The 14,928-nt window shown below is 39.7% G+C and overlaps 1 protein-coding gene across 1 annotated transcript in view; it reads left to right on the forward strand.

Moving 5' to 3' along the window:
- Positions 1 to 14,639, forward strand: part of LOC145350009 (signal transducer and activator of transcription 1-alpha/beta-like) — a 43,902-nt gene extending 29,263 nt beyond the window's left edge. The window contains exons 18-24 of the mRNA XM_080198812.1: positions 830 to 882; positions 975 to 1,069; positions 1,245 to 1,384; positions 2,158 to 2,346; positions 5,269 to 5,344; positions 10,411 to 10,513; positions 14,389 to 14,639. Coding sequence (XP_080054938.1) covers positions 830 to 882; positions 975 to 1,069; positions 1,245 to 1,384; positions 2,158 to 2,346; positions 5,269 to 5,344; positions 10,411 to 10,513; positions 14,389 to 14,412 — 680 coding nt within the window. The 3' untranslated portion in view covers positions 14,413 to 14,639. The remainder of the gene's footprint in view (positions 1 to 829; positions 883 to 974; positions 1,070 to 1,244; positions 1,385 to 2,157; positions 2,347 to 5,268; positions 5,345 to 10,410; positions 10,514 to 14,388) is intronic.
- Positions 14,640 to 14,928: the final 289 nt, after the last annotated feature.

The raw sequence follows: 14,928 nt of genomic DNA on the forward strand, positions 1-14,928 counted from the left end.
ATTCGTCAGTCCTCTCATTGTATGTTAATGAGTTGTCCTTAGGAGAGGAAATACCCTGAATGTCTTTAAAAGTTTTGAAGGTGACAACATTTTTGAGTTTCCTCTTACATATACGTTATGCCATTTGGTTGAACCATGTTTCCTCTGGATGAGTGAGCCATGACGTTAAGTGGATTGTACAAAATGTGGGTTCCTATTCAGCAACTAGAGAGCAGACATTTCAATTTATTTACAACACCTAGCAGTGAGTGTGTAGTTAAAGAACTTTTAACAATGTTTTAACAATTGTAATATATTAAAAATATTGTTGATACCCAATTTTCATAAGAGTTTTGTATTTTACGTTTGCTTTAATTTTCCTGTTGCTCAATATTTTATGCAGTGACTGTATCTGTCAGTACATAGGCAGGCATCAGTACATATGTTTTTGCACTTTAAATTACATAGAATTAATTGAATATTGTTTATTCTATCTTAACATAATGATGATCAAAGAGCATGTATGCAACTGAGTAAATACTGTTTGCCTGCTCTTTCCTCAATATATTAAGCATTGTTAACACTTGATCTTGTGGTATTGTAGCTGTCTTTCTAAAAGAAAGCATTTCTCCCTGAAAGAACTGTCATAATTTTTTAAAAACATGTCAGGTGGAGCAAAATAAAGCATCACTTTGTGCTGTACCAAAAAAACAAGATTAACTAGTAGAAAACATGGAATTTTGCAAACACATCACATTATGAAAATTGCAATGTTAAAACTGTTATTTGAAAGCATATATTGTGGTAAAATGTGATTGTTAAACTTACTGAATTGCTTTGTCTATATTAGGTACAAATAATAGCTTCAATGACAGTACTATTCCATGGTCAAGATTCTGCAAGGTAAGTAGTTAACTTTAAATCAAAGTAATTGCTGCTAACTGAATTCAAAAATAGCACATCCCTTTTGATGAACTCTCTCCATGATATGGCAGGAGAATCTGAATGAAAAACCTTTCTCTTTCTGGCTGTGGATTGAAGGGATCTTGGAATTAATCAAAAAGCACCTCCTGCCCCTCTGGAATGATGGGTAAGTAGAATATCATTGAGCATAATATGAAACCTGTATGTAACAACCATGTAAGTTAGCAGAGTAGATTTTGATCTGTAACACTTGCTTTTTTTATATATATATATATATATATATATATATATAAACAACTCAAGGAATTTAAGGAAATTAAATTTAGTTTTGACCATTTCAGGTGGATCATGGGATTTGTGAGTAAGGAAAAAGAACGTGCTCTCCTGAAGGGCAAACAGCCAGGTACATTTTTACTGAGGTTCAGCGAGAGCAGTAGAGAAGGTGCCATTACTTTTACCTGGGTGGAAATATCACTAAGTGGTAAGTGGATTGAATTTTTTGTAGATGTACAAAGCTTGCTGTTGGTGGGTCAGAAATTTTAATTGCTTGGAATTTGTTGGTCCTCAAGAAGAAACGTCTTTAAAAACAAAAGCAGAGAAACAAATTGAATGTAGTTTGCGCTTTACTGTTGGACTTCAGATTTTAAAATGGTAAATTAGTAACACTGTTTCTGAATTATTATTAATAATTATTAATAATGGGCCCCATTAGCAGCTAACACCACCATCCCCACCACCTTCTCCTCTGAGGGAGATAAATTCTCCTTTCCCAATAGAAGCCAGTGCTTTCAAACCTGCCAGGTTGCTAGTCCTACTGGCTTCTTCACATGTTATGGCAACAGAGGTGGAATAAGGTCCTTAAGTGGACATCAGTTATCCATTTAAGGACCTCCATAGACCTAAAGAGTGGTTGAGCTGCTTGACACCATACGCGTAGCCTCATAATATGGGATTCGGGGTGGGTGGGAAGGCAGTGGGCTGGCCACCCACTTTATTGTGTCCCATTCTCTCTTTCTTTGCCTCTACACTGACTTCAATGTTTAAGATTAAACAAATGAAATCAAGTTCCTGGTTATTTTTTCCGTGTCCCTTAATGTGCATGTTTTGCACATGAGCACCACAATTGATAGGGTTGGAAAATGTCCCTTAGATACCATATCACTTGCTGGTATCCCTATTGTATAGGCACATCTAGGGGGAAAATCTGTATCTTTTTGTTGAAAATTTCTAACTGTTTCAACTTTTTTTCCCTAGATGAGTCCCAGTTTCATTCAGTAGAGCCATACACAAAGCATCAGCTGTCAGCGGTAACCTTCCCAGACATCATTCGCAACTACAAAGTCATGGCAGCTGAAAATATTCCTGAAAATCCATTGAAGTATTTGTATCCCGAGGTTCCCAAAGATCAGGCATTTGGGAAGTATTACTCCAGGCCAAAAGATCGTAAGTAGAGCCCGACCCGAATTGGAATATTCTTGAGTTTAAATAAAAACTCTGCAACAGCATTGGACTTCTTGAAGATCTGACAAGTCAGGAGGAAACCAGTATAATTAAGTTAGTTGTGACTGTGCACACATTTGAATGTTGCTGTTATAGGTACAGTGACAGAACTGTAAGAGCAAGATTAATTTGCAAAGTGTATCCGATTTGAAAGTTAAACCCTCCATGTTTTCAGTGAAATGGAGGAAACAGATTTCACCAAAAAGGCAAACTGTTAAAAGAAATTCTTTGACCCACAATTTACACAATGGAGGTAAATTCCTTTTGAGTTAATGGTGTTCAGTTGGTTCTAACAAAAATCTTTTTTTGGGGGCAGTGGGGAAGGGGGAATGGCTTTCAAATGTTCCAATTTCTTTGTAGTGCTACAAATTGCCCAATTTTCACAACAATGTGAAAACAATCCAGTATGAGAATAGCACACTGCGTTCTGTGCGATGTGCCTTTAAATAGTTTAAGCATCTCATAGTCATTGAGGTTTATAGCATGGTAACAGGTCCTTCGGCCCAACTTGTCCATGCCACTCTTTTTTAAACCCCCAAGCTAATCCCAATTGCCTGCACTTGACCCATATCCCTCTATACACATCTTGCCCACGTAACTATCTAAATGCTTTTTAAAAGACAAAATTGTACCCGCTCTACTACTACGTCTGGCAGCTTGTTCCAGACACTCACCACCCTCAATGTGAAGAAATTGCCTCTCTGGACACTTTTTTGTATCTCTCCACTTTCACTTTAAATCTGTGCCCTCTAGTTTTAGACTCCCCTACCTTTAGGAAAAGATATTGACTATCTCGCTGATCTATGCACCTCATTATTTTATAGACCTCTATAAGATCACTCCTTAACCTCCTTGACTCCAGAGGAAAAAGTCCTAGTCTATCCAGCCTCTCCTTGTAACTCAAACCATCAAGTCCCAGTAGCATCTCAGTAAATCTTTTCTGCACTCTTTCTAATTTAATAATATCCTTTCTATGATAGGGTGACCAGAATTGCACACAGTATTTCAAGTGTGGCCTTACCAACGTCTTGTACAACTTCAACAAGACATTCCAACTCCTGTATTCAATGTTCTGACCGATGAAACCAAGCATGCCGAATGCCTTCTTCACCACTCTATCCACCTGTGACTCCACTTTCAAGGCGCTATGAACTTGTACCCCTAGATTTCTTTGTTCTGTAATTTTCCCCAGTGCCCTACCATTAACTGAGCAAGTCCTGCCCTGGTTCAATCTGCTAAAATGCATCACCTTGCATTTTTCTAAATTAAATCTCCTAGTTTTTTTCCCCCCATTTTATTATCTTTTTTTGTCTGCTTATTTATATCATAAATATGGCTGAAGAATTGTTCAGCCCTGAAGAAGAACCCCGTGTCTGTGTCAAATTTGGATCTGCTATGCTGCTGGACATGCCATTATAGAAGCTGAATGCTGTACCGGGGCACACAGTGTCTCTAGTCACTTCTGGGTAAAGCCAAGAGCAACACTGCATGTTGGAAATAGTATTTATATAAGCATCCCCAAGCATGCACTGGAAATCTGTGAAATGATGCTAACTTTTTGACTGGCTAATGTGGCAGCTGACTTTCAACCATGTGTGTCCCTTGGAGGAATTTGTTTGCACTTTGGCAGAGGACAGCTACTGGAGGGGCCCAGCACTAATTAAAAAAAATACATTTGAATAACTTCTGCTATTGCAAAATCTCTGAAAGCCCATTGGAATGTTTTTGGGAAAGCTGTGGTGATTTCCTTGATTTAGTAGTGTCGCCATGTCCTCAAAGGCTGTGATGACTGTTACACACAGGCTGCAGCAGATAAGAGGTGGCAGTACCTCTGGATCTGCCACTGGAGTAGCGAGAGTGGAGAGGTCACGCTCTGCACAATGCTCTTTTGCCAGCTAGGAGCTGAGCTCCTCCCATGCTCCTTGACAATAGCAGGAAGCTATCCCATATACCTAATACCTTGGTTTGCATGCCCATCAGCACTCTTGTATCCCATCCTATTGTGATCCTTACTTGACTCCCCTCTAGTGACTTGGAACACCAATTATCTTTTTCCTGCTTGTGGCTGCATCCCACTAATACCCGCTGACTCATCCATCTGCAGATTCCAACTTCTTACTAACCTTTTTAAGTATACACCATGCCAGTACCTGAACTGGTGTCAGATCACATGGTGTGGTGATACACTCTTCCTTCATCTTGGGATTGCTGTGTCTGAGCCTTGGGTATCTGAAGATTAGAACAGGGAAGGTTGGGGTGTGAGTGAAGCGGAAAGTAAGCAGTCCAATGTCCAAATACTTAAATTAATTCCCAAGCTCCAGAGAGGCACACTTTAAATCCAGTTTCACATTACACTCCATTCCACGTACTTAAACCAACACCTGGCAAACTCGCACGCAGGCTGATCATTTATAAACTGGTGACCTTGGAGACATCCATTTCCTGTCAGGAGCGGTGAGGAAATAGTTGTATTTTATCTGTAAGCTTAAACTTACATGGTTCATTTAGTTCTTAACCTGATTCTTATAAATTTACTGCATTCAGAAAGGATGTCAACAGATGAAGGTCTCATGACTACTCTTTGCTACGTTCTATTCATTTATGTGTCTGATGTTTTTTGCTGAAGGGACAAGTCTGCTGGTAATGCTGTTTGTAACCCAGAACTGTTGCCTATTCAGGCAGTTTTATCAGATCTGATATGGGCCATTTGGAATGATTCCATTCCTATGACATGCTGTTCTTGAAGTGACATATGGGTTGAGTGGTTCTCAGATTTTCAAAGGAGCACTTGGGCTACCACTGGAAACTGTCATTCTCATCGCCAACAAGTGTAAACTAACGATATGTGGTTCTTCTCTCTTTTAGCTTCAGAGCCAATGGATGTAGATGACTCCAAGACCAGCGGTTATATAAAGACTGAACTGATCTCTGTGTCTGAAGTGTAAGTTACATTTTTATAAATTGTTTCCTTAAATTGTTTCAATGCAGGTAATGTGTACATTTTGGTTTTTTTTCAGCCAATTTATGCTCATTAAATGCAATTTCTTGAAACAAAACAAACTAGAAATGGTGGGCTTGCAAACTCTTCAGGTGGTGGTTGTTCAACTTTTAAGCTTGTTCTTTGTTCAATACTGATTATTTTATTCTGAATTACCCACAAAGTGAAGTTTAATTCAATAGATACAAATGAAATTTTCCTAAGACATACCAAGATTCTTAACACTTGCACAATTGTACAGACGTAAGTATGAAATATCTTTCTTTGTTGAAATCTATTAAATGTTTTGGTATCTTTGCAAACAAAAATTGTCTGAAGTATCCAGAATAGTTGGAAGTATAGTATTACCAATGAGGTTGATATAATTAAATATTTGTCTTCTCAATAGACATTAGTTCTTAAAGCACATTAGAGCTAAACTACCATTAATCAATGAGTCACAATGGGCCAGTGCAGAATGTTTTCCAAGTACACTGTGTGGAGCTTGCACATTCTCCCCATGTCTGCGTGGATTTTCTCTGGGTGCTCTGATTTCCTCCTACAGTCCAAAAATGTTCAGGTTAGGTTGATTGGCCATGCTAAATTGACCTACTGTCAGGGGGATTAGCACGGTAAATGTGAGAGGTTATGGAGATAGGCCCTGGGCGGGATTGTGGTTGATGCAGATTTGATGAGCCAAATGGTTGCCTTCTGCATTATAGGGAGTCTATGATTCTATATACCCAAAAATAAGCAGTGCATTGTATAATTTTTACTAGTCTACCTTTTGTATTCAACATTTTACCCTTTTCACTCCAGCCCCTCCCTCCCTTGCGCTCTCTTGACTGCAGGGTGGCACAGTGGTAAGCATTGCTGCCTTGTGGTGCCAGGGACCTGGATTTGATTCCTGGTTTCAGTCACTGTCTGTGCAGACTCTGCACATTCTCCTTGTGTCTGCATGGGTTTCATTTGGGTGCTCTGGTCTGCACCCACAGTCAAAAAACATACTCGTTAGGTGCATTGGCCATGCTAAATTCTTCCTCAGTGTACCCAAAACAGGCGTCAGAGTGTGGCTACTAGGGGATTTTCACTCTAACTTTGTTGCGGTGTTAATGTAAGCCTACTTATGACACTAATAAATAAACTTTAAGCTTAGTTTTAAACTTCAAACTGCATGAGTAAGATTAAGGAAAAGCAGAAAATACTGCAAATGCTCAGAGGCAGCAGTTGTGGAGAGAGAAACAATTAATGTTTCAAGTTGACAACCTTTTATCAGAACTGGAAGCATTGGAGGTTAAAAGTTTATAAACCAATTTTGAGACTGGAAAAGATGGGAGGAAAGAACAAAAGATAAAGTCCGTGATAATGGCATGGGGGAAAGAAATAAAAATGGGTCCAGAGGATGGTCATAGCACAATAATTATCAACAATGTTGATCCAAATAAAATGGAAACAGTAACTCGACCTGAAGCTTTTGAAATCAGTGTTTCATCCAAAAAGTAAAATGTCTAATCAAAGATGAGATGCTTTTCCCTGAGCTTTTAAGCTTCATTAGATAGAACATGTAGGAGGGTGAGAGCAGCGAGGGGCAGAGAATTAAATTAACGATATGTGGAAGCTCCGGATTAAGCTTGTGGACTGAAGGAGATTGTAAAGCCATCAGTCAGCATTTGGTCACCTCCATGTCGAAGAGATCACAATGTGAGCAGAGAATAACTAAGTTGAAAGAAGTACAATTGACTGCTGCATCTGTTCGGAGTGTTTGTAGCTCTAGATGTGGGAAGACAGATGAAATGGCAGGTTCTGTATCTTTTGCGGTTTCACAAAAGGTTATTTGGGAAGGGGAGCAGGTTATGAAGACTGGACCAGGGTGTTGGAGGGAATGGGTGGACCCTTTGGAATGATGGGATGGGAAGATATATTTGCTGGTAACATTCCACTGGAGGACAACTTGGTAAACATGGGCAGGTGGTGTGGAAAGTGAAGATAAGGGAGTCTTATCCTGGTCTGGGAGTCTTAAGGTAGAAGTGGGGGAAATGACTGGATGGTCATGGTCCTCTCAGTGACAGTGGAGGAGAAATCCTGGCTGAGGAAAAAGGAAGACTATGGAAGTTTAAAAATACATGTACTGAAAGATCCTGCATTCTTTCAGTCTTTGTATTTCCTATAACAATTAAAATACAGTAACAAAACTGGGACGATGGACCCATTCTAATTCTTCAACAATAGGTGGTGGTGTTTTCAATGAACTGGCTGTTGTTGTTAGCTTTTTTATAAAACTCTATGTAGCAGGGGCAGGTTTAATTCTGCTATGGCCAGAAGTCCATTGCAACTAAAATATCTTTGTATATCTGAAATCTTAAGGTTTCAACAATAGTGATATTTTAATTTAATTTAATGACCTTTCTACTTTGTGGATTTAAATTCCAGAAGTTTCCAGATTGATAACTGTTAGGATTTCCATAACTAAACAACAACAATTATTTCTAAAAAGCCTCTTAACACAAATGAAAATGTTGAAGGTGCTTTACCAAATAGGAGACAAATATGACACTAAACCAAATGAGATGTCACAATAGATGGGTATGTTTTAGAATGCCTTAAAATGGGAAAAGCGAGGTATAAGGGCCAAGAGGTTTTCTGAAGGAATTCCAGACCTTAGAATCCAGACAAAATGGTAGAATGATTACAAATATGAAAGCTGAAGAGGCCAAAATTAGTACGCAGGTGTCTCTTGACAGTTGTGGCATTGGAGGAGATTAGAAATAAAGTTGTAAGTCCATGGAGGGATTTGGAAATGAGGATGAGAATTTTAAATCAGGACTTTATTTAACCAGAAGACAATGTAGGCCAGTAAATACAGATGACGGGGTGAATGGGATTTGGTGCAAGTTAGTGTTAGAGTTTTGAATGAGCTCCAGTATAAAGGGTAAAATACAGAAGACCAAACCACCAGTATGTTAGAATAATCAAACCTAGAATTGATCAGTGTAGATGAGAGGGTTTGCACAGCAGATGAACTGAGGCAGGGTTGGAGTTGGGCAAGGTTACCAAGATAGAAGTGGGTGGTCTTGTAACAAAAGAGTAACTGGATTGGAGATCTTAAGAGACTTTGTGCAGACACCAAATTATTTCATTAAATAGGCAGGTTGGTATTTTAAGTGCAATACCTGCTCACCAATTTGCCACAGCACATGAACATTACAACAGAAGAATTTACTACTGTTTTGGTTTATTACCATATTTTGATCCATTTGATTTGTTTTAAATTCATACTTGAATTAAAGATCTGTAACTTGTGGTCCTGTGCTTTAGTGCACTGATGCTTTGCTACTCGCATTTACTGACGTTTTAATCTTGTCGCTGTGAGGCCTGGGGTTGAACTGAGAGAGCAGGCTGGGGGTGAGGTGGGAGGTGTAGAAGCAAAAATTTCTACTTCCACGTGTACACATTGGCTGCTGTGCCAGGTGAGAAGATGGTACTGAGGTAAGAAAGTTGGCAAAAAGATGCATGTTAATGCTTCTGCTTTGAATGACAACCAGGAAAGAACAGGAGCAGATGAGATGCTGCATTCAAATATACACATTGTTGTATCTTTCTAAACAGTTTATTTAATAAAGAGATTTTCTTTTGTTGCGCCTAGTCACCCCGACATTGATATGCTGCAAATAGAAATAAATTTAGGACTGAAATCAAGAGAAATTATTTGACAGTATTTGAGATGGTACTAGACTGATCGAAGCATAATTTTTGAAGGTGGCAGGATAGGTTGTGAAAGTGTTTAATGAAGCATGTGGGATTCTGGCTTTCATAAATGCAGCAGATACATGAGAACACCATCACCTGTGAGTTGCCCTCAAGCCACTTACCATCCTGACTTGAAAATATATCACCGTTCCTTCGCAGTCGCTGGGTCAGAATCCTGGAATTCTCTACCTAACAGCATTGCAGGTCAACCCACAGCACGTGGACTGCAGCAATTCAAGAAAGCAGCTCACCATCACCACCTCGAGGGCAACTAGGGATGGGCAATAAATGCTGGCCCGTAAGCAATGCTCATGTCCCATGACTGAATCAAAAAAAAGGGCATAAAATACACAAGCGAGGGAAGTTGCAATAAAGTCCTATTCTGAGCATGACATTTTAGGATGGAAGTGAAGGCATTAGAGACAGTGGAGCAGATTCATGCAAATAGTTCCAAAGATGAGTTATTCAGTTAGTAAGAAGTCTTACAACACCAGGTTAGAGTCCAACAGGTTTATTTGGTAGCAAACACCACTAGCTTTCGGACACTTGCTGCTCCTTCGTCAGGTGAGTGGGAGATCGTTTCACAAACGGGGCATATAAAGGCACAAACTCAATTTACAGAATAATGATCGAAATGCGAGTCTTTACAGCTAATCAAGTCTTAAAGGTACAGACAATGTAAGTGGAGAGAGCATTAAGCACAAGTTAAAGAGATGTGTATTGTCTCCAGACAGGACAGTTAGAGATTTTGTAAGTCATGGGGATTACTGATAGTGTGACATGAACCCAAGATCCCGGTTGAGGCCCGCCCTCGTGTGTGGAACTTGGCTATCAGTCTTTGCTCAGTGACTCTGCACTGTCATGTGTCTTGAAGGCCTCGACATTAGAACTTCAGTTACACAAATTGGGTCTGTTCTCCTCAGAGGATTTAGAGGTGTTCAAGTCTGAATAGAGTAGATAGGAGGATCGCGAAGCTTTGGATCCTGATCGGACGTGCTGGTAAAAGAATTGAGGCACATTGCGGAAAAATAGCAACAACGTTTTGCTGCTCTTGATTGATATTAATCCCTGAAGTAAGATTTTCTGCTCCTTTATCTCACTGCTTTGTGTGACCTTGCTGTTTATAATGCAGTAGCCAATTTACAACCCAAGTATTTTGTTTGGCTGTAGAGCATTTTGGGATGTTTTGAGATTGTGAAAGGCACAACATTATGCAGATTATTCATTCCCTTTATCTCTCAAGACGCACCTTTTGAATAAAAGATTTTTTTTATCATTTTCAGTCACCCCTCTCGACTGCAGTCAACAGAAAATCTGCTACCCATGTCTGTAGAGGATTTTGGTGAATTGGAACGCCACCTGAGTCCATCAGAAATTGACACAGTGGTAAGTTTTAGAATCAGTGCTTAGGAGCCTGTACAAACCCCTGGATGATACACGCTGCTCCATTTAGCATAGTAAACTAACTTAACAGTGAAAGTACAATATTTATTTCTATCTCACAGGTTGACAATTTGAACAATTGGATGAAAAATCAGTAGAAAAATTTAGGCTTGGATTTTCCAGCCTTGTTGTGACATGACCCGGCGCAGGGAATGTAACAGGCCAACCAAATACTCCATGACTTTCAGCAGGACTGGAAGATCCTGGGGGCTGGGAGGGTTGGATAATCCCAGTCTTAATTTCACTGGAAAAAATACATTAAGCATTTACAGTGACTCTGAAGGATCAGATTGATTATTAATCTTGTTCCCCTGCTTTCCCTCAACTGCTGTCAATATTGAAACATTGCTTCTCTTCTGATTTAACTGTCAGCAACTTGCCTTTTTGTATGTAATTTAAATGAAAGATGTACTTCCATGCCACTCTTCAAAATGTGAAAAATCAAAGCCAAATCACACCCCTCCTCAAAAATAAAACTATTATACCACAGCCATTCTTTCAGGTGCCTGAAGTTCAATCGCTTTAAGTTCATATTTCTTTTGTTAAATGTTGCCAATTTTTAAAGTGCTTGGTGTTAGTGGGTGGAAGTGTTGTGATCTCGCAAAGCTTTGACGTATGGTTGAAATATTCAAACTGCCTGTAGTCAATGCTATACGTCGAGACATTGTTAGCTTTGAAGTGATGGTGTCTGGAGTGGCGAAGGTTGAGGTTAGCCTTCTCCCTAGAACCAATCTTGGCCCTTGTAGCCAATTAAGGGGCTTCAGTATTCTAACGAGTGGGAAGACCAAGGTATACCCTGACAGTCTCCAAGTGGGCTTTTATGGGATGGATGGGCTCTGGAAATTACCTTTAATAGCCCTGGTGAGCCTGAACCACTTACCTTGGTTCCAGGGACTCCAGTCCTATTCCTCGTGCAGTACCAGCTGTGCCCATTGCTCTGGATGGTGCTTCTGGTACTGAAGGGGTGCTGAACTCTGGCCAGCAGAACTTGAACATCTGCCGCTGACCAGATGCCTCATTGGTTTGAAATCATGTTGGGTGTCCCTTGATGGTCACTGTCCTATTACCACTTGCACTTGACCAGTCCATCTTCTGCTTGATACATTTAGACAGTTTTTAAATGACCTGCATTTTGTGCTGCCCTTGTCTGGTGCAGCAGTGTCACATGATGGTAGTTCAGTTATTTATGGCAATTTATAGAACATAAATCTATTGAGTTCCCCTGTGGCTGCAACATCAATGCCAAACCCTGTCACAAAGTGACATTTAAACTGAAAACAACTTCACATTTGTTTTTCTCCTCCATAAAAAACAAACAAGTTAAAACCATGAAACTGCTAGTTTTAAAAATTAGCTGTCCACCTATAAAATATTTCAATTTCAAGTCTCAAATGTTCTATTTTTTCCAAGAGAAAAATTATGCCCACATTCTGGCATTAATATTAGCACTGTCATTCTCAATTTGGCATTTAGCTTGTGTATCTTTAAACTAAAATGAAATGTACGCTTGATGTTTACCCAGGGATAGGACTGCATATCTGGAGGAGGGGGATGGGAGAGAATCACAGACTGTGCCCCACTTCTGTGAACTAATGGCAGGTGTTGTTGCTGATGTTGCCAGCCGACTTGCTGAGCATTCAGGTTTGACTTGGGACTTGTCATATAGATTTCACCATGAGGGCAAACATCCTCTTGGCATCTACCCTGTTATATCTCAATCTCGTCTTTCAATAAGATCACCTTCCATTCTTCCAAATCCCAATGAAAGTTTTCTTAAGGCAGTCCTGTTATCCCAGGAAGCAGCCTGGTGAAAGTTCTGGGTTGCTTTTCATGCAAGTATATCCCTCCTTTAAATAAGAACACCAAAACTGAGGCTGTGTTCAACACTAATGCCACTTCTGGTTGCAGCAGAATGACCTTTTGTACTCCATTCCCCTGACAGGCCTGTGAAGTGATGGAGGGTCAGCTGCACTGCTATGAAGCAGCACATATGCAGCAATAACCTGCTCAGTTTGGGTGTTGCCTGGGTCATTCAGCTCCTGACCTCAGTGCACCCTGAGTTCAAAATGCACAGAAGAGTTGAACTCTTAAGGCGTGGTGACAACAACTGCCCTTGGCTTCAAGGCAGCGTTTGACTATACCCTTGCACCACATAACTCCCCAAACCCTGTTCACAAGGCACAAATTAAGAGTGTGATAGAATACTCTCCCCTTGCCTGGATGAGTACAGCTTTAATGACAGTCAAGAAGCACCACATCATCTAGAACCAAGCATTTCACTTGAGTGGCACCTAACCCACCACCTTTGACATCCAACATTCACTCCCTACCTTAACACACAATGGCAGCAGTGTGCACCATCTACAACATACACAGTAGCAACTCATTAAGGGTCCTTCAATAACATCTTCCAAACCTACTGGAACTGTCCAGCCGTTCACTCCTGCAAATAGTGCACCCCTGCCAGATTTCGTGGCAGCAAGGGATGCATTCAAGAGAAAACACTAGTGACGATGGCAGGACTAGGATCAACACACAGTGGGTTGAGCAGTAAATCCCACCCATGATCTCTACCAGCAGGTGCATTAGAATGCCACCACTCCTCCAAGCCCCAAACCATCCTGACATAGAACTATATTGCTGTTCCTTAACTGTCGTTGTGTCAAAATCTTGAACTAACTTAAAGCATTCTGGGTGTACCCATTTCACATGTGCTGGAGTGCTTCCAGAAGGCAGCTCACCACTGTTTTCTCAAAGGCAATTGGGAATGGACAAAAAAAATGCTAGCCTAATTTGCAGCATGTGCATTTGTACTGTACTTGCATGTTAATTTCTGGTGATTCACATGTAAGAACATCAGATCCTTCTGTACTGCAGCATTTTGCAGTTTCTCTCTCTTCAAATATTCTGCTTTTCTGTTCTTCCTAATATCTATATCCCTTTGCAGACCTTCTGTCCTCGATCAACTTTCTTTCCTATCTTTGTGTCAGCAACAAATTTGACTACAATGCTGTCAGTCCCTTAATCCAAGCCATTAACTTAGATCAAATAGCACCCCATTGCATTCCACTAGTTTCTTTGCTAACCTGAAAATGACCAATTTATGCCAACTATTTTAGTTAGCCAATCCCTCTAGCCATCTAACCATATGCAACACTACAAACTCTTATCTTGTATAATAACATATGTAGCATCTTATTGAATGCCTCTTGGAAATCCAAATACATCTTCTGGTTCCCTTTACTCCTAATGCCCTTTAGTGAAGGAAATCTGGCCTACATGTGGTTTCAGATACATTGCAAAGCATTTGAATCAAATGGCCTAGCAAACCATTCAGTTTAAGGGAAATTAAGGATGGGAATACCCACATCCCATATACAAATTAAAAACCCTGCTTGGTGCATCCTCAAGAACTCTAATAAATTTGTCAAACGCTATTTCCCTTTCACAAAATCACATTGACTCTGCCTGATTGTTTTTTGAGAACTGCACTGGAGACCACAAGGCATAGATGCTGGAGGGTTGACTGTTGTTGCTTAGATGGGAATGTCTTAACCACTAAAGGAGAGATTTGTGAATAATCTCTTGAGATTGGGGATGTTTTCTAGTCTGCATTCTCCATAATTACTTACTTGGACAGTTGGTACATGATTTTCTAATGTTATGTACCAGTTCTAGTACAGACTCTATGAAGGGCATATAGCAAATCAAAGTGTTTAAACTGCATTTATTGTTTAAATGTTTTTAGATTTTTTTCAATCATTGACTCATTCAATATTTGAATCTCCATTAATCATCCTTTGTCTTTTGTTAACAAGATGTGCTCAGCCTATCCAAGTTAACCAAGAGTGCTCTTCATACCAATGGATCCATTAAGACATCATTTGGAGTTGGAAACTGATCTTGTTACATTGTAAATAGTCATATTTTTGGTATAAATGTTTCAAGAATAAAGTAGCTACTGCCTGTAATGTTTTAGTTACATTTAGAGAATACTTGCATCATTTCTGTATGATTTGCTTGAATTGTGAAATACTAACTATAACAATTAAATTTAGCTTTCAATTAATGTGACTTTTTCTTTTTAAACTAAATGTATTGAGTTAGTTGTTTGAAAACTTTAAGGTAGTTCTTGGGTTAGCAAGCTCCTATCCCCCACAACTTTATACTTTGCTCTTGGTCTCCCTGATCTCGGTTTCATTAATCAAAATCCTCCGGCTCTCACAGGTACATTTTAGCCTATTACATGTGTAAGTTGTTAGCTGATATTGCCCTGTCCTATCAACTACCAACTCTCCTCCCTTTCAAATCCACTGTCAGTTTCTCAAAACACCTTAATCTATGTATCCCTGCAAACT

Source organism: Carcharhinus amblyrhynchos, chromosome 11 (assembly GCF_965287045.1).
Source record: "Carcharhinus amblyrhynchos chromosome 11, sCarAmb.v2.hapA, whole genome shotgun sequence".
Taxonomy (NCBI): domain Eukaryota; kingdom Metazoa; phylum Chordata; class Chondrichthyes; order Carcharhiniformes; family Carcharhinidae; genus Carcharhinus; species Carcharhinus amblyrhynchos.